Here is an 18,179-nt window from a genome sequence, read left to right as displayed (position 1 = left end):
GCTCAGCCTTCCATCCTTTCGAGGTAGGTAAAATGAGGACCCGGTTTGTGGGGGCAATAAGCTGACTTTGTATAAAAAAGAACACCGCTTGGGGGCCCCCCAAAAGCCCTACTAAGCAGGTATATACAAAAGTATGAAGGCTATTGCTTAACGCATTGTAAGCCGCCCTGAGTCTCCGGAAAAGGGCGGCATATAAATCGAACCAATAAATAAATAAAATAAATAAGTATGAACCGGTTGCCAAGCATCTGAATTTTGATCACATGATCATGGGGCTGCTACAAAATTCATAATTATGAAAAACAGTCACAAGTGCTGGTATAACTTTGAACGGTCATTAAATAAACTGTTGTCAGTTGAGAACTACCTGCATTAGATTTCAGTTCTCAACAACTTTGATGAAATGGAAGCAGCGTAGTTGCAGCATTAGGAAATTGTTCTTTATTTTAAAAAAATTACATGTTTTGTTGGTTTATTTTAACAATAATCTGTTAAAAGAAAACTTTGATTGGTGGGGTTGACAGAAGCTGAAATCCAGCCTCTGGAAGGCAAGAGTTGCATCCTGCGGTCTCCTCTCCTATTGGAAACATTTCAAGTGGAGGGAAGAATGAACACTGAAATTGGAAAGTAGAGCGGTCCCCTTGTCCATGTCTTCCGAGGGGCAAAGAAGAACCGAAACTTTGTTTTATGGAGATGCTGCCCTTCTCGCAGCACGTTAAAAGGACGGGATCCCCCACCCGGCTGGGCTGCCTATCCGGATGCAAAAGTAGACTTGGGAAGCTGCTGGAGGCGGCAGAGGCGGCAGAGGCTGAGCCGGGTGGGTCTCCGCATTCGGCGGGAGCGGCGGAGTCCATCGCGGCTCTGCGCGCCACCGAGTAAAGCGGAGCCCGGCCCATTTCGTCGTCTTTTCCTCCGGGAAACTGAAGCCCCCGGTTAAAAAAACAAAAAAGGCGGAGGCGGCGTTTTTGGCGCGTCTTTGTGCTTTTTTTTTTTTGCCTAGCCGGGCTCTAAACCCGTCCTGTCCCCCGGAGGGGGCGTGCCAGGCCGAGAGTAGGAAGCGCGTAGTAGACGAAAGAACGAATTCTTAGTCCCGCCCCGTCCGATCCGCTCGGCTCCGCCATAGGCGGACGATCCCGCGTGGGGGTTTCCATGGAAACGCCGAGTCGCTAGGCGCCCGGCTCATGTGTGGGAGTCTCGCTCAGACCTAGCGGGGACCCGGGAGGGAGAAAGCCCGGGAGGGCGGAGGACCCGCGGGCCGGCCGTCCGCCGTCTAGAGAAACCGGTCCTCTGAAGAGCTTGAGCTGGCGGTTCCTTTCTGAGGCCCCTGGTTATGGACGGCAGCTGGCGCGGTAACCCATCCTTCGAGGTGAAAGGATGGGCTGGTCCTCGGAGGCGGACAGGCAACCGGGCTCTTGGAGCTTAATTCATCCGATGCCCGGCGGGAACGCCCTCCGCGCTCCTCCGGCTCTGGGGTCACAGATGGCGAGTCCAAGAGCCACATCCCGGAGTCCAGCTGATTGGAGGACCCCAGTCTTCCGGTACAGGAAAGGGATTTGAAAGAGGAGCCGGCCTGGCAAGGCTCATCTTCCACCGGAGAATCCTTCCAGGAGGAACCCAGTCTCAAGGGCTGGTGGAGCTTAGCGGGTTGCCATGCCTTGGAGGATTCCCGGTGGAGGTGGTGGCGTTCATCCTGCTCACACCTTTCCTTGTCTCTGAGGATGGGCAGTGGTGGTTCCTCAGGCAGGGAGGAGCGGCTGCCATCAGTGGCTGAAGAACAGCTGAGTGGAGGGGATCAGATGCTAGAGCTCTCTGGGCGCCACCTGAGGAAGCTGCCCACGCCGGTGTGTGCCCTGAGCACTCTGCAAAAGCTCTACATCAGTGGCACAGGGATCACACAGCTGCCTGCCGAGATTGGGGGGCTACAAGAGCTGCGCATCCTGGCCCTGGACTTTAACAAGCTGGAGGAAGTGCCTGAAACCTTGTGCCGCCTTCCCCACTTGACTCGTCTCTATCTGGGCAGCAACCGCCTCTTTGGCCTCCCTGCGGAATTCTGTCAGCTCAAGACTCTCCGTTGCTTGTGGATTGAGAGCAATTATTTGTACCACTTTCCCCAGGTTCTCCTCCAGATGCCCGAACTGCAATCCTTGCAAATGGGAGACAACCGTCTCAAAACCTTACCAAGTGGCCTGCCACGCATGAAGGGTCTTCGAGGACTTTGGTTGTATGGAAACCGTTTTGAGGAGTTTCCAAAACCTTTGCTTCGCATGAGTCAGCTTCATATTCTTGATGTTGACCGTAACAAGCTGACTGAATTCCCTGACTTGAGTCACCTGGGGAGGCTACGACTTTTCTCCTATGACCATAATCCAGTTGAAGCACCGCCCTGTGTGGCTGACACTGTCTTTGTAGTGGGTGAGGGAGCACAGGAATTCATGGAGGCGAGGGAGGAACGTCTCCAGGCTCTTCGACAGCAGAAAGCAGAAGAGCAGGAAGAGAATGAATCTGAAGTTCTACAACCCAATATGAAAAATGATTCCACTGTATTGGAGGAGGAGGGCAGCTTTTCTGCTCTGGAATGCTCTCCTGAGGAGACATGAAATATTAGTAATGGCATGATTGCTGCTAAAGAAATCTAGGAGGTACGGATAGGTTTTCAAATCTGCAACTGGCTTGCAGAAAATTAAGAGCTGGGCACTCCCCCTTGTCTCAGGAGTTGCAGTCAGAGGCAGGATTGTGGGTAGCAGATGACTAAAGTAGTTGATAGTCCCTTGTAAAGAACATTGATCACCTATTCATCAGAAAGCTTGTTGTCTTGTTATTCTGAATGGAATCATGGGCAGCCTCTGCCAAAATGTCTGTAGTGCTCTATGGGTAATTTTGTGTTCTGTCTAATCCTAGGGCACAACTCCCTAATTTGAAGTATCTATAATGACCACATATGGTTGACGGAAACAGAATTTCAGATTGACATTCTATTTGTCTAGCATTGTAAAGTGAATCTCAAAAGCAAGACAGGATAAAGCCATTTTTTTTGGTTTATTCTCCAATCCATCCCCATAATAATTAACTTGCATCATCAAAATTTCATTCCTATAACTGGAATTAGATTTGGAGGGAAACCTATTCTTCAGCTGTTAGGTTTGAGAAGAAGCTCAGGTGAAATCCTTGTTTGTGCATAGAGCTATTTGTCCTGGAAAAGCTTTGCTTCTATTCTTTGTACAGCAGGAAAAAGGGTCATGCATTACTCTGTTGCTTTCCTGGACTTTCTATTCCCTTAAAGGGGCACAGAAGCAAAACGGATATGACCTTGGCCACTGCAGATTTGCATGGATCTAGAACCGAAGAGGGAGGCAGCCACAGGACTTTTTCTTGTATGGGAGTGTGACAGGTTCATTCTCCTGGGGTCCTTCGGGCTAGATTTGTATTAAATCTAAGCAATAAAAGCCCGTTAGAGAAGAGAAGGAGGGAAGGGCACACATTCTCAGGGAGATTGCTACAAAAGCAGGAGACCAAAGGTGCGAGGTATGGCTGTTTTAAAGAGAGTTGTAAACGAAATTACAGTACCTGGTGAATGGAATCATGTTTCTCAGGCATCCTTGTTACATATTTTAGAAATCCTGCTTTTGCTATGTCTGATCATGCACTTTTCTCTGTTTTCCTGCTTCTGAGATGTCTTTATTTCCCCTTTCTGATTTCCTTGCTTCCGTAGTTATCTGCTGCTGTCCTTCCCTGCCTCCCTTTTGAGAACATATTTCTTTGTCAATTATGTTCAGTCTTTCTCTGGACTGATAGCACTTTGCTCAGCCTCAATTTCAATATCTCTGCTGACACAATATGGTAGCCAGCATCAACAAAGTTAAAAGTCTTTTTCTTGGATTAATTTTAGCCATATAATGAACATTTATGCTATATTTTGTCTTATTATAGTTTATTTTTCATTAATTTTTCATTAATATATATATGAAAATATATATCTCCCCCTTCATTCTCACTGTTGTCTTTTTCTGACAGAAAAAAGAAGAAAGACTTTCCTTTCAATGTTGTACAGTGATACTGAGTGCAATTATCAGCTTCACCTTTTTTTCCTTTTTAATTGGTTGCAACCATTTACATGGCATGTTTTCACACCCTTGTTAGGCTAACCACCTAATCACTGTGCTTTTTTTGTGTGAGAAATCTCATACCATGGATGTTCAGTCACACACCTAAGTCATTCATATGCAGCTTCTGCTTCATAGCCACATGGTGCTGTCATAATTGAACTACACAGTAGCAATTTTTGTTGGCTTCCATATCCATTTTTAGCATCGCAGTGTTTACTGCAGTAAGTGATGCCATATGTTTGAAATATTAGTTCAATAGTTGAACTGTTGGAACATTTTGTCAAAGCAGACAATAGATTTGGCATGACATAGGTTGCCACCTGAACTAGGTCAGTATTTACCAAACTGGTGTTTTCCTCTTCTAAGAGGTTCCGTACAGTAATTGTCTCTGTATTCATTACAAGAATTCAAAAGTGAGAAAGAATTCATTTCTCACTTTTAAGTGGATTTTCATCATGGCTGTAACCAACTCTCTAGCTGTGTATTAACCATAAGAACTTGAAAACATTCAGATAATTAATGACAACTTTTTCCTCAGTATTTAAGAAGCAGGGCCTCATAGGCCAAAAAGTTTTGCTGGATTGGTTTTAATCTTCCATGAATGTTTCCTTTCTAGAATGTTATTTAGCATGCCAGAGGAATTGAAAAACATGCTGGCTACAAACTGGTGACGGTTCATAACACGTGTCTTTCAGCATTAAGAAGGCTTCACATTTGGCAAAGTTCTGCTTCCTTGGCAAACACTGAAAAAGTGGTGGGTTGGTTAGCAACTGAAAAATGCAGTAGAGAACGCAAATACTTAAGCCACGGAAAACTAAATTGGCAGGGTCCGTGGTAGAAAAATATTGAGTATGCTGATGATATAATGTAATTATGAGGAATGGGTGGAATTGTGTCATCATCTTTGAAAAACACAATCAGGGCTGTCCCTGTCAGAGACAGAGTGAGGCCTCAGATGATTGATACTGGTAGGAGGAACAGCTGTTCCTCTGCCATTCCCTTTGTTGAAAAACATTTGTACAACTTGGCTTGTTCTTCATTCCTATGCTAGTTTGCTACCCTCAGGTGCTATTCAGTTACCAGTGTTAAAGTTGTATTCATCTGCTAAACGAATTCATACATCTTAACATTTGCCTTGAGTAGCTAAGGCTTGGGTTAGCATCAAACTGAGGTTTTATTGCACTTCAAGCAAATGCATTTTGTCATTAGGACAGGGAATTTTCAAGCCTTGACAGAGGTTGGAGAGGGGTCTTTGCAGCAACCAGCATCCTGCCAGAGTAGAGCAGGTGGCCTACTGTGCAATACACTACAAATTATACAATAATTGTCCAACTGTAGCCCCAGGAAAGGTTGTGAGAGCCACAGTAATCTCTAAGCACGTTTTCTTATTTCAAGTGGCTGTGACCCAGGGCTCTTTAGTAATACTAAAGAACTGGTTCTCTGCAGTTAGCTAGAAGTAGAATTAAATATTGTTTCTTATGGCAGTTAATAGAAGATTGATTAGCAAAAATCCTTCTGTGATACTTCCAATGAGATTCTGATTAACAAAGAATCATTTCTAACTTTAATTAGAAGCTTCCCAGGTGTAGCATCAGTCTCTAATTGTGATCTGTTCATAGCATCCTAACTATCCCTTAATTAATTGCCTTTCCCAACAGGATGGAGCTTTAAGCTGTTGGTTTTTGGTTTCCTTGAAAAAATATTATGCAATCATGTTACTTTTAACTTAAAAATTTAAAGGGAAAATAATTAAAAGAAAATTAGATTCCTGTTAGAAATTAGGGTTGACTAATAAAAAAGCTAAAATCAGTAACACTCTGACCACAATGAACAGGAAATAATTAGTGGCTACAGCTACTAGAAGAAGCTTTTATTTAAAATAAAAATAAATTTATCTTGAAAGATGCGGTGGTGTTTTATTCATTGGAAAAAAATCAGTGTTACTTAATTTTATCGTCATTTTCTGATTTAAAATGCTACTACTTAGACCTGCAGAAGATAGGAAGACAACATAGAGAACATTGGGTTGTAGTGGACTGGCAACAGCATCTGAGTTCACCATTAAAAGAAAGTGGAAGAAGAATATCAATTCTTTTAAATTTTACACATGGTTTTTTTATATTGGTTTTTTTATTGTACACCACTCTGATTCCCGCTGTGAGGAAGATGAGCAGTTCTTCAACATGATAAATAAATAAATCTTCAAATAGCTTAGTTGGAGACATAAAACTGTTATAATAACAAAACCTTACAATTACGAACTTCATTCATTCCTATTTTCCTGATCATTAAAAAATGAGCTAGAATTGATTAATTCTGCCGTAGCAGGATTTTAATTCAGAACTGGCAAATGTTCAGGGAAAGGGTGATCCGGGTTGAAGGTAAATTCATTTCAGTGTATTTGCTGCTTCACTTTGATAAATGAGTAAACTTAAGAGGATGCCTTTAAACAATCCCAACACTTACTAATTTGGGTTATTAATCTTTTTGCTGGAAAATATACATTTACCAGATGAAGTTTTACTTAAATAATTAGGCTAGAGAATGCGATCACTGGCGGTCACATCTAAAATCAGATATCACTTGAATGTGCAAGTAGATCACATTGCTTGTTACACATTGCTAGATCATATATAACTTACAATTGACATGCACATCTATATCTTTCATATGTACTAGTTCTATATCAGTTATCTTCTACCTTTGCTGTATATTTTCCCTACCCTTGGTACTTTAGCAAAGTTTTTGATGAATATGCTATGTCTTCATCAGTGTTTCTCAGTGCTGGTTGGTAAATCACACATCTTGCTATTGCTGAGGTTAAGAAACACCTGATCTACACTATTCCACTGAGCTGCTAAGCAGATAACAAAGAATGATACAAGGTTAGTTTGTCATGATTTGTCTTTGACAAACCCATGCTGGGGTAATTGTAGCATTTCTATTCAAGTGCTCATAAAAATGGTGCTTAATAATCTAAGGACCTTATCCAATAGAGATGTCTAACATCTAGAGCTTCCCACACTCTCATTTCCCTTTTTGGAAACGAGAATGACATTTGATCCAGTGTTCTGGGAACCCATCAATTCTCCACGTGTTCTGAAACATCTAGGATGGTTCTGCTATTACCTGTGCTAATTCCTTCAGACTCCAGGTTGTAATCCATCTAGCTCCAGAGACTTAAATTCATTTCAGTTAGTTCCTTCCTACTACCTCCTTGTGTGTATCCTATGTTTTATTCTCTTACTGACATAACAATGACCACCTAGGGTTCCATTTCTTTTTTGAAGGAAGGCAGATGCAAAATAGATTTTAAAAAATATTACCGCCTTACAGTCACCTCTTTATCACAATGAACTTACAGGTGCAGTTAAAAATCTTGGTATCCTTCCACTTTTTCTTAAAGAAGCCCAATTTGCTGTGAAATAAGTTGGAAGCGACACAAGTTAATGGCATCTGCCATTCTCTATTACATAGTTCATAGGGCAAACACTTTGCTTTTGATGTATGACTTGACATATTCCTGTAATTAACAAAACAAATGAAAATGGCATATGCTTAGGATCTAACTCAAAAATTAGTGGTATTTATGTTGAAACGAGTAATATAAGTTGGCAATTATATAACAATCCTCCATGTGTTTCAAATGCAGCTAATTTAAACTGGCTCTGGTCCAATGAAATCTATTTAAATAGAGTGTTTTGAACATTTGAGACAGCTTTATCAATGTTCTTTGAATGACAACAAAATTGCTATAGAGTAAGCCCAATGCTTTTGCAATCTGTCACAGAGCACGCCTGTGTAGATTATTTTAGATTCAGATAATATTGTTTTATATTCTTTATAAAATATGTGGCTTGTGACTATTCTCAGATGAATAGTACAGGAATAACTATAGGAATAACTACAGGAATAACAAAGGGTAGTCTTGAGCAGGACAACTCCATCCTTTGAAACAATAGAATATTTGGGAAGAAGATGCACTTATGCATTGCTTCCTTAGTCACTTTGTTATACAAGAATACATTTTTACAAATGTATTTGTAAATATGAAACACATTTTTAAAATTTATCCTGCAACCTTCAGCACTGCCTGGGGTTTCCTGGTCACTGAAGCCAGTTTAATTATATCAAAGTTTCAGGAACTACAGAATTCATAGGATTTTGCAATTACTTCTCCAGCAAACCTAATATTCAAATCAATAGTGAAGGTCACAAACTAGATTGACCAGATCTAAGCTGTAAAAATCCAGATGACTAAATAAATGCAGATTAAAAAATTTTTTTTTATATTGCCATCCGGTAGTTGTCTGGATTTTTTGCAACCAAGTTTTGATAGCCCTATTCTCAGCTACCCATTCTTGATAGCCCTATTCTCAACAACTACCCATTCTTCAGTGGAAAAATGAAAAAGCAGCACTTCCTGGTTTTGAACTTCCCAGATTTCACTAAAAGATGTTCTATCTTTTTTTATCCAATAAGTGGGCATGCTTTCCTCCAGTCTTATGTAACAAGTGATTCTTATAATTATGCTTACATTGTTTCTATGTTTAGGTGCCTGCATTTCCTTCACAATATTTGAGATGATGATGTCAAGCACTTGAGGGAGGCAACCCACCAGGATATTTTTGAAAGATATTTATTGCTAGTAAGGTACAGTAACAGAAAACCTGCCAAAGCAATTCTCCAGCTTGATTTATATCTAGTATAAATAAGGAGTAATTATAAGTAAGACTCTTTCTCACATTCTCTTCCTCTGTACCCTGGAATCATTTCTGCAACAGCCCTGCTCCCTCCTAAAATGGCAGTGCTCTCTTCTTGGTCTTCCCAGGTCTGTTAGACATCCCATCACAGGTGAGAATCCTGATGGAGATCTTTTCTCTCCTATCTAAGTGGCATTGTTCTGGCAGCAGAGACTCATGAGACTCATCTCTACTCATGAGATGTTGGAACTGTGTTTGATGCTAATGTGATTTTAAATACGGTGCAGCTCAAATACAATATCAGCCCAGTAAAGATCTACTTTGGGATTTCAATAGATCTCATTCCACCACAATTCATTGTTCTTGTTTTTCTGCTTGCCCTGTTATCTCTCAATATCTCTGTTTCTAAATAATGTTATCCTTTTTAAAATGGTGTTTTCTGCCTTCCAGGTTGTCCCTTGTTTCTTAGAGAGAGAGGTCCTTCTTCTCGTATTAGATCTGTTAAGGGCTGGTTTGTCCTTTTTGCACTTACCTTTGTGGTTTGATATGAATAGGATTTCCTATATGGCTTCAGTAGAATCCTGATACCAGCCAGCCTTTTTACTAACACAGTCATAGCTCTGTGGTAGGTAATACTTTATTACAATCTGTGATCAGCTACAAAACATATGCTACCTAATCTTTAATCAAATAAGAGAAAGAATGTAGTCTTAATATTTTTAATAGTACTTTGAAAAGTAAGTAGTTATTAAACAATGGAAAAGTAGCTATCAGATGTTACATTTCTAATATTTCCTATTTTAAAAATGGAAAGAACGATGTTCAATTTTTTCTAGAGATCAGTATCAAATACCTCTTTTCTGATAGCAGTTTAGAGATTGAATCAAGAATGGAATAAAAAACCCAGTTACACATAATTTCTTCAGTTTTTTTTCCAGGAAGACTTCAATTCATTAAGAAATATTAAAGACACCATGGATCAAAAAAAAATCCATTTGTTTGTATCCAAGCAAGAGACTTGATAGAAATGAGCCTAATTCCAGATCCAGGGAGACCTTTGGAAGATACTTGGGCACCCTAAATGCAGGTCATAAAAATTTTAGCTAGTGGCCAACAGGTCTTATACAGATTTGAGACCCATATAATAACATTTGAACCAATACATTAGTTTCAAATATTCCTTGCTAAATTGCCTCGTTTAGCAACCAAAATTATGATTGTGTAAAAATACCAGCTTTGTGACTAATCCCTGCATTTATGAGTCTTATAGCATCCAATGGTCGTATGATTGCCATTTGGCCCCTTGCGGTTGGCGCATATTTATGACCATTACAGTCTAAGTCATGATCACATGATGTTTCATTTAATGACTTAATGGGAAGTGATCTATCATGGTCACATGATTTTCTGCTTAGTGACTGTGGTGCTTAATGATGGAGCTGCTGGTTCCAATTGTGGTTACTAAATGAGAACTACCTGTAATATCTAAAGATCACCCTTAGTAGGAAAGAAGCTGAGGCTAGGTAGGCCTGGTGCCTTTTTGCGCTATTTTTATTTCAGATTTTTATTGATGTACTCTAAATGCTCAAAGCATAGTAGATGATCCTGACATATTTCAAGGTCTTGACCTATTCAATATTCTATATATATTATGCTACCATTTATGTCTGTGGCTCACAAATCTGAAAAGAAACAACCTTCATTTTTTAGGATTTATGGCGGCTCTTGCCTCAACATGATAAAAAATAGAATGAGAAACATTGAAAAAAATGCCATCTTACCAGCATTTAGAAGCCTGTCTATAGTTACTGACCAACATAAGGTGTGAACCTTGTAAATCATCAAGTTAATATAGATGTTACACAAGTGGAGATGCACAATGCAAGCTGCCTCAACCCCCGTTGGGTTGGAATCTGATCAGTTGCACTGCTTGGATTATTGAGCCTGGCCTGCAAAAAAGTGGTGTTATGGGAGCAACTACCAGAGTAAGTGGCATATCACTCCATCATCTCCCATAGTCTTTCTGTGAATCAAGCCAAATGTCATTGCAAACCTAAAATACTACATACCGTAAAGGCCTCTTTGTAAGATATTCCCAGCACTGCATTCATACACAGGTTGAATTGTATCAGTTTTGCTCCATGTTCACAAGTTCATGAACCTGGTGTAATATCCATTACATATTTACATATCCAGAGATATGGTTGGCTTTGTGCACAAATGGTTATCATTTAGAAGGTTAGCAAATTTGCTTTTATACAATGATACCTAGGCCTGGAAAAAAAAATAATGATTTCCCATTTCTCAGCTCCAATGGAAAAGTGGGAAAGCTGCAGAATGGGTTCTATAACTTTAAAGATCCTCCTTGCTGGAATACAGCTAAGCAGCGCTAGAACTCAAAAATACTACCGGTAGCAGCAGAACAGGTATCAGAAAGAGGTCTGGAAACAAAAAGCTTATTAGGAAACTGAAAGAAATAACATCAGGATAGTTAGGGGCTGCATTGCCTTTTACTATAATTAAACATTGCAGTGCTTATCTTAAAAAATTGTATTTTGCAGACTCTTTCCTTGATGATTTTTTGTGTGTGTGTGGAATGGCCATCTATCCATACCTGAAGAAATAATGATAATACTTATTTACACTTTTATTTTTACATCCTAGTTTTGTGCAGTATCTGACTGAGCCACATTATGCTGGGAGGCAAGCAGTTTCATTGATTAATTGTTCTCACTGACAGAAAATTCCTCTTTATTTCCAACTTGAATCTCCCTCTGATGAGCTTCCACCAATTGCTTCTTGTCCTGCCCTCAGGTGCCATGGAGAATAAATTGACGGAAGGAAGAGTATAGTACACTAGACTTCGTGTTTAGAACATGGCCAAGAGACACACATATTATAAATGTGGGAACAGGAATAAGTGTGGGAAACAAGGTTTGGTGGGTTTTTGTTTTTGTTTTTTTGTTATTGTGGACTGTACCTTTAGTATAGAATTGTAGCTTGGGCTACATTAGCTGTGGTCTAACTTGATCAGTGACTAGAGGTAGCAATGGATTCATAAAGTGAAATGTGATGAACCAGCTGGGAAATTCATGCCATAGTTAATTCCACACAGATATTCATTTTTAAATATCATATCAAGATTTTTAAACATAAGCTACTATAGATAATAATCCCAACTCTGAAAGACCATCCACTATCATAAAAAGAAGGCACAAGAAAGCCCAGGAAAGATGCAAGGAGATGATAGATATGTTATTGAATTCCTTAGACTGGTAGAATTGTTATTTGTTTATATTTTCTACTCATATCTGATGTATCGATGCATTCAGCATTGGAATGAGCATATTGAAATCCTTTAAAAGTTTTTCATTGCATAGGGACTACTAGGCTTCCCTTCACCAATCATATTAAGTATAATGAAAATAGCAAATAGGCTGCTGTTTAAAGTCACTTGTGGATTAGAAACCAGCAGATAGTGGTACCTAATTGTCATTTTCCAGGCTGATATTCAAGGTAGGTCAAGTTAGGAAACTGCAAGAACTAGTGGCACTTTATTTTATTGTCGTGGGGTATAATAACATAATTTTAAAAGTCCATCAGAATGTTTCTCTGTCCTCTTTTCTACCAAAAAACCCCAAAGCTGCATTATCAGGAGTATTTTCCTCATCTTTTTTTCCTTTTCAGGGCTAAGTTGACATTTACTTAATGGTTCTGAAATTCCTTTTTTCAAGGCTATCTCCATACTCTTCTGCACCTAGGAAACCTAGTGAGGTAGGATCTGGATAGCACGAGGATGGGAGTCCTCCAGGGAACACCAAGGGGGTAGGCTAATCATGAAGTCAAAAAGCAACCCAGAAGAAGGCAATTGCCATTTTTTTCTGTTGCCAAAAAACCTGCTTGGACAGCTCCACGAAGTTGCCAAAAAACTGAATGCAATGTGGAGAACTTGCTATTTTACTTTGTCCTGTCCAGAGCACATTAAGTCCAATGGATATTCTACACTTCAATCATTTCCTTTCTGTGCCCTATGGTGGTTATTTTTTTCTGGAAAAATGGCGGTCCCCAAGCGGCCTCAAAAGCTCTCAGGGAGAGTGCCAAGATGAGATGACTGCAAAGAAATACAATCCTTCCAACCCCACCCCACCCATCCTGTCAGAATTAATTCTTCCGTAGATCCCTACCCCATCCTTCCAGAACCGATGAAACTTCTTGGACAAAAAGCGAGAGGTCTTCTTCCTCAAGGAAAAAAAAACCAGTCGCCTTTTGAAAAAGCATCTTTGAGAGAAAAATGGTGGATGCTTTCCATTTTTTTGAGGCAGTTTCCCTAGCTTGATAATTACCTGTTCAGCAGGTATAATTTGACACGGTATTTAGCACTCTCTTGGGGGGGAGATATACCCTAAAACAAGCAGGCTATGTAGTTGATATATGAGTTGAGGATAGAGATGGGTGGCTGCACCTTAACCCAATTATCAGTTTTTCAATCTCAAAGCAAGCTTGGGGGACAGGAGATTTTTGAAGGGGGATGCAGAACGCTGTGGGAGAACAGGGCTACCTCAGCAACTACCAAACGATCTGGGTTTTTTTCTCATGTAGTAGCCTCATGTCCCCAATCAGTCCTTGTTTAGCGACTGCTAAAGTGATCACTAGGGACAGGCTCATCCCTTGCCTCCCCACCCCAGTCACCCAACTGCACTGCAGACAGAATGACTCAGCATGTACAGCAGATTGTTCTTATTTTTAAGCCGCCATTAGTTGCTGTTGTGTAAGTGGAAAACACTGATACAGCTAACCATGAGTTCAGGTTGTCATGCTTCATGAGCTGAGGATGAGTTGAAGGCAGCATCCTTGGGATATAGAGCAAATGAAAAGGTATTTCCGGGAAAGGTTTGTATTGCAATGCAAGTAGGGAAAGCTTTGCCTGCTTTTTTTCACTGCCCAGTGACCTGGACAGGTAGTCCTTGACTGAACAATCATTCATTTAGTGACCATTCAGAATTACAAAGGCCCTGACAAAAGAGACTTGCAACTGATTCTTGTACTTAGAACCATGGCAGTATCCCCATGATCATGTGATCAAAATTCCTGTTCTTGGCAACTAGCATCTATTTATGAAGGTTGCAGTGTCCCTGGGGCATGTGATCACTATTTGTGACCTTCCCAGTCAGTTTCCGACAAGCAATGGGGGAAGCCAGATTTATTTAACAACTCTGTGATTCACTTAACAACCAAAGTGATTTGCTTAACAACTGTGGCAAAAAAAGTCACAAAATCAGGTGCAACTCACTTAAGAAGTGACTTGCTTAGCAGTAGAAATTCTATAGTCTCAATTGTGGTCGCAAGTTGAGGACTACCTATAGTCCACTCCTCAATTTTTTTAAAAAAATGCCTGGCCCTATTCTAAGAGATTTGTATAGGTTTAAATCTAGTAAAGTAACCTTTTTTTTTTGTAGCTGAATTATTGGCAAAATGGATTTCCTTTTCCAGGCTCACATTAAAATTTTACTCTAGTTGATGCTTCTGTTTGAGGCATCATTTGAGGGCATGTGGGGAAGGGGTATTGCCACCATGCGAGCTGGTGTTGAAAAGTCCTTCTTTCTCTTGTTTATTTAGCATTTTTTACATCTTCTGTGATCTGCAACTGAAAAAGCTATTTAACTACCAATGCAAACTTTATAAAGTATGTTTTTGAGTGACTGGGAAATAATATGTTCCGCTAAATAAAACTTTGCTTTTCACTGATGGGCAGTCTACTTCGGTTATTATTTTCTAGTTTACAATTTTCAATCACCATCTATCTTTCTCCACCCCCATCATAATGCTTACCATCTTGTTATATACAGAGGAGAAATATAATATACATGATGATCAAGAATCATTCAAGCAGTACGGTTATGTATTCACATAATCTGAAATATAAACATTGCTAAAACTTATTTCTTGGTGCTTTGGTCTCTATTGGCTTGATTTTGCAGTTCTTGAACAAGAATAAAAAATCAGGAAGGGTCCAATGCCATGTATAACCTATATTTTCACTGTCCACCCCTCAGTGCTTATTAGCAGTGCTTTTGTATTCTAAGTTATCAGTAGTGTTACCCCTTTGAATTTCCAGCTCTGTGTGAGGTGGCTCCATGAAAATTTTCTATACTATAAGCAGCAGCAATCTAACTGGGCCTGTTTTCTGCTTGCTGCTTCCTTTCCATTGCACCTTACCTTTTCGCTTTTGTGTGGTTTGCTCAGGTCAACTTTTTCTCATGGAGACTGACAGAGCACATTAATTCTGGCTCGGATGTATACTCTGCAAATCCTTAAGAAATCACTCTTATTTGTCATCTTACTACATGGTTTTACATATAGTCAGCATAGGGTGTCCCTCTTGCTTTTTAATGAACTGATTTGTATGTTCCGTTAGCAAACCATAAAGCATACATGTTTTTGTCCTTTTTTCCTCACGGGCCATTAGAAGGCTTTGTGTTTAAGACCATTTTCCCCAGAAAAATTCAGCCGCTGTTGACATCGTGACACAGATTTTTGCTGATGCAACACTAGAAAGTGAGCTAATGGTCCCTTCAGTCTGCCTAATTTCTCAGAGAGGTTCTTTACAAATCTTAATATCGGATGCACTGTTTTGCAACTGAACTCACAAGGAAAGGGAAACAATGTGTCATTATCCAGAAAAGTTGGCTCCACACCTTGGGTCTAACATTTGCAGGTGTGGTAGAACTCCTTTGGGTTTTGGGTTAATGTCTTACTTTTGATAGATTTGGATTAGATGAGAAAAAATTAAAACTTCCTGTTGAGCTGCCCCGGGACAGCCTTATGTGTATCTGCTATATGGATGGCTTAGACCCGTGATGGCGAACCTATGGCACGCGTGCCACAGGTGGCACGCGGAGCCATATTAGTGGGCACCCCAGCTCAGCTCTGGGGCGCATGTACGCGCCGGCCAGCTGATTTTCGGGCCTTCTGGGCCCACTAGAAGTAGGGAAACAGACTGTTTCCTGCCTCTGGAGGGCCTGGGTGGGGGGTGGGGAAGGCCCGGTTTTTTTTTTCTTACCTGGCTCCAGATCCTCTCTGTGTATCTGGGAATGGCAAAAACAGCCTTTCCCACTTCCTTGGAGGCCCTACGGAGGCTCAAAGGGCCCATTTCCCCACTCCTGGTGGGACAGGAAGTGACGTTTTTTCCTGTCCCCAGCCTCCAGAGACTCCTAGAGAGGCTCCTAGAGACTCCTAGAGAGGTTCTGGAGGCTGGGGACTGCAAAAAATATCACTTCCTGTCCCACCGGGAGTTGGGAAATGGGCCCTTTCAGCCTCCGTAGGGCCTGCAAGGGAGTGGGAAAGGCTGTTTTCGCCGTTCCCAGATACACAGAGAGGATCTGGAACCAGGTAAGAAAGAAAAACGGGCCTACCAGGCCATCATGTGCCAGGAGCGGGGAGGGGGAGGGGGTTGCACACACATGCATGTGGGCATGTGCGCACGTGACCCTCCCCCGCCCCCCCTCTCCTGGCACGCAATGGCAAAAAGGTTAGCCATCACTGCTCTAGAGGAACAATTCACGCACCTGTTAATTGTAGAAATGCATACGTATCAGCTCATCCAATATGTTTTCCAAACATTCATAGCTCTAACCAGCATGCTGTGAGGCTAAACTTTGTTTGGATATGTCAATGCTACAGGGATGGCAGAATCGAGACAATTAGTACCAGTACTATAAAAATGAGGGAAAATTAAGACTGAAGCCAGAAAACCCCTTTTTGTACTTCAGAAATTGTAAGTCCTGGGGAATAAAATGTATGGTTAACTGAAAGCACCACAAATATTCATCACATTACTTTAATCTATCCTGGTACAAAAGAGTTGCTTTGAAGAGTGCAATGGGCAGCATATAAATTTCCAGTGCAGGACCCATAGCACTTTCTTTGAACTTAGCAATTAAAACTTCCTGTTGGGCTCAATTTAAAGAAATATTCTAAAAGGAAAGGAAACTGGCATTCTGCAAAGCAAAGCACCATCCTACACTCCTGGCTTTAATTCTAAGCATGCTCAAGGCATCACGAGGGCCCCACAGGTCTTTTTCCCTGCCCCCCTCAAAGACTGCAGAGTTAGAGATGATACTAAACATCATGGTGAAATGTAATGGAGTGGAAACAGAGTCAACTGCCCAGGATGGTCCAGTGAAAGGTTGTGATGTGCCAAGTGGAACTGAAACTTTGTGCAATGACCATGTTCTTTTTTAGCCACAGCTAACATGATGTTATTTTCCTCTCTGTTTTTTTTTTTTCTGAGACAGAAGAACGAATGCAAGGATGCTTGGTTTGCTCTCCTTTATTGTTTGGATCAGGGGCCTCTCTACAAAACAAGGGGCCTGGTTCTCCAAAAATAGGGTTCTGCAAAGGAAACGATCCTACCTTGTAGTTATCAGTGCTTTTTAAGTCACACTGGATTAGTAGTTATAGCAATAACAGTAACGTTAGATTTTCCCCGCTCCCCGTTTTTTGTGTGTTTCATCAGTTTTTTTTTTAATTATAAAGCACATCTGCTTCATGAATTTTAACATCTCCAAACACAATAGAAAGAAGGTAGCAAAAGAGCCTAGCTGGATGGCCACCCTCCTTGCTAGTAACAAACTCAGCTACAATGTACTCATATATTTTTTTTTCAATTTTTTTTTCTGTTTGCACATACTATGCTAGATGGATATCATCACATTGAAGAAATACCCGAACAAGATACAGCTAAGAGCTCAAGTTAAAAATAAACACAACTCTTAAAATTTCAATTGTACGAAAAAAACCACTTCTATTTGGGAGGAGGAGTGATTAGTGGTGGCAGGTGAGGGGTAAAGATATTCCGTAGGGAGGCTGGCTGGAGCAGATGCTCAGTTTGTCAAAAGTGATCATAATACTTTGCATGTTGATAGTAGTAGCACCTTTAATCAAAGGCTATTCTAGCATTTGGGAACCAGCTGGAGATAATTTACACAAACTAAAGAAACTTCCTACCCATTAAAGCCTTGTTAAGAAGTGAAGGGATTTTGAGCAGTGAGGTTTTTATTTAACACACTCAGAGCCTTGATAATGGAAGCCTCACGTCGTCATCATCATCCCCTGTGAGATGTAGAAACATTATTCCCATTGTACAGATGGACAAACTGAGGTAATGAGAAGCTTGATAACCTCCCCTCCCCCTCAATTGTCTCCATGGCAGAAATAGAAAGAAGACCCAGTGTCCTGCCAAACTCCACCAACCCATGCAAACACACACATACATACACACAGAGAGAAACATATATACATGTATATATATATACACATACATTTCTTCTTTATATTTGTATGACCCTCAATTCCCCGTTAAGCTACTCCACCC

At 40.7% G+C, this 18,179-nt stretch overlaps 1 protein-coding gene across 1 annotated transcript; it reads left to right on the top strand.

The window, feature by feature from the left end:
• The first annotated feature begins 550 nt into the window (after positions 1–550).
• Positions 551–6,005, top strand: LRRC10B (leucine rich repeat containing 10B). Its single transcript, XM_034420195.2, has one exon. It carries the CDS (start codon positions 1,719–1,721, stop codon positions 2,595–2,597), a length of 879 nt encoding a protein of 292 aa, XP_034276086.1. The 5' UTR covers positions 551–1,718; the 3' UTR covers positions 2,598–6,005.
• Positions 6,006–18,179: the final 12,174 nt, after the last annotated feature.

Source organism: Pantherophis guttatus, chromosome 1 (assembly GCF_059756535.1).
Source record: "Pantherophis guttatus breed Tessera chromosome 1, ASM5975653v1, whole genome shotgun sequence".
NCBI lineage: Eukaryota > Metazoa > Chordata > Lepidosauria > Squamata > Colubridae > Pantherophis > Pantherophis guttatus.
Note: the sequence above shows the minus strand (reverse complement) of the source record. Positions and strands in the feature narration are given on the sequence as shown.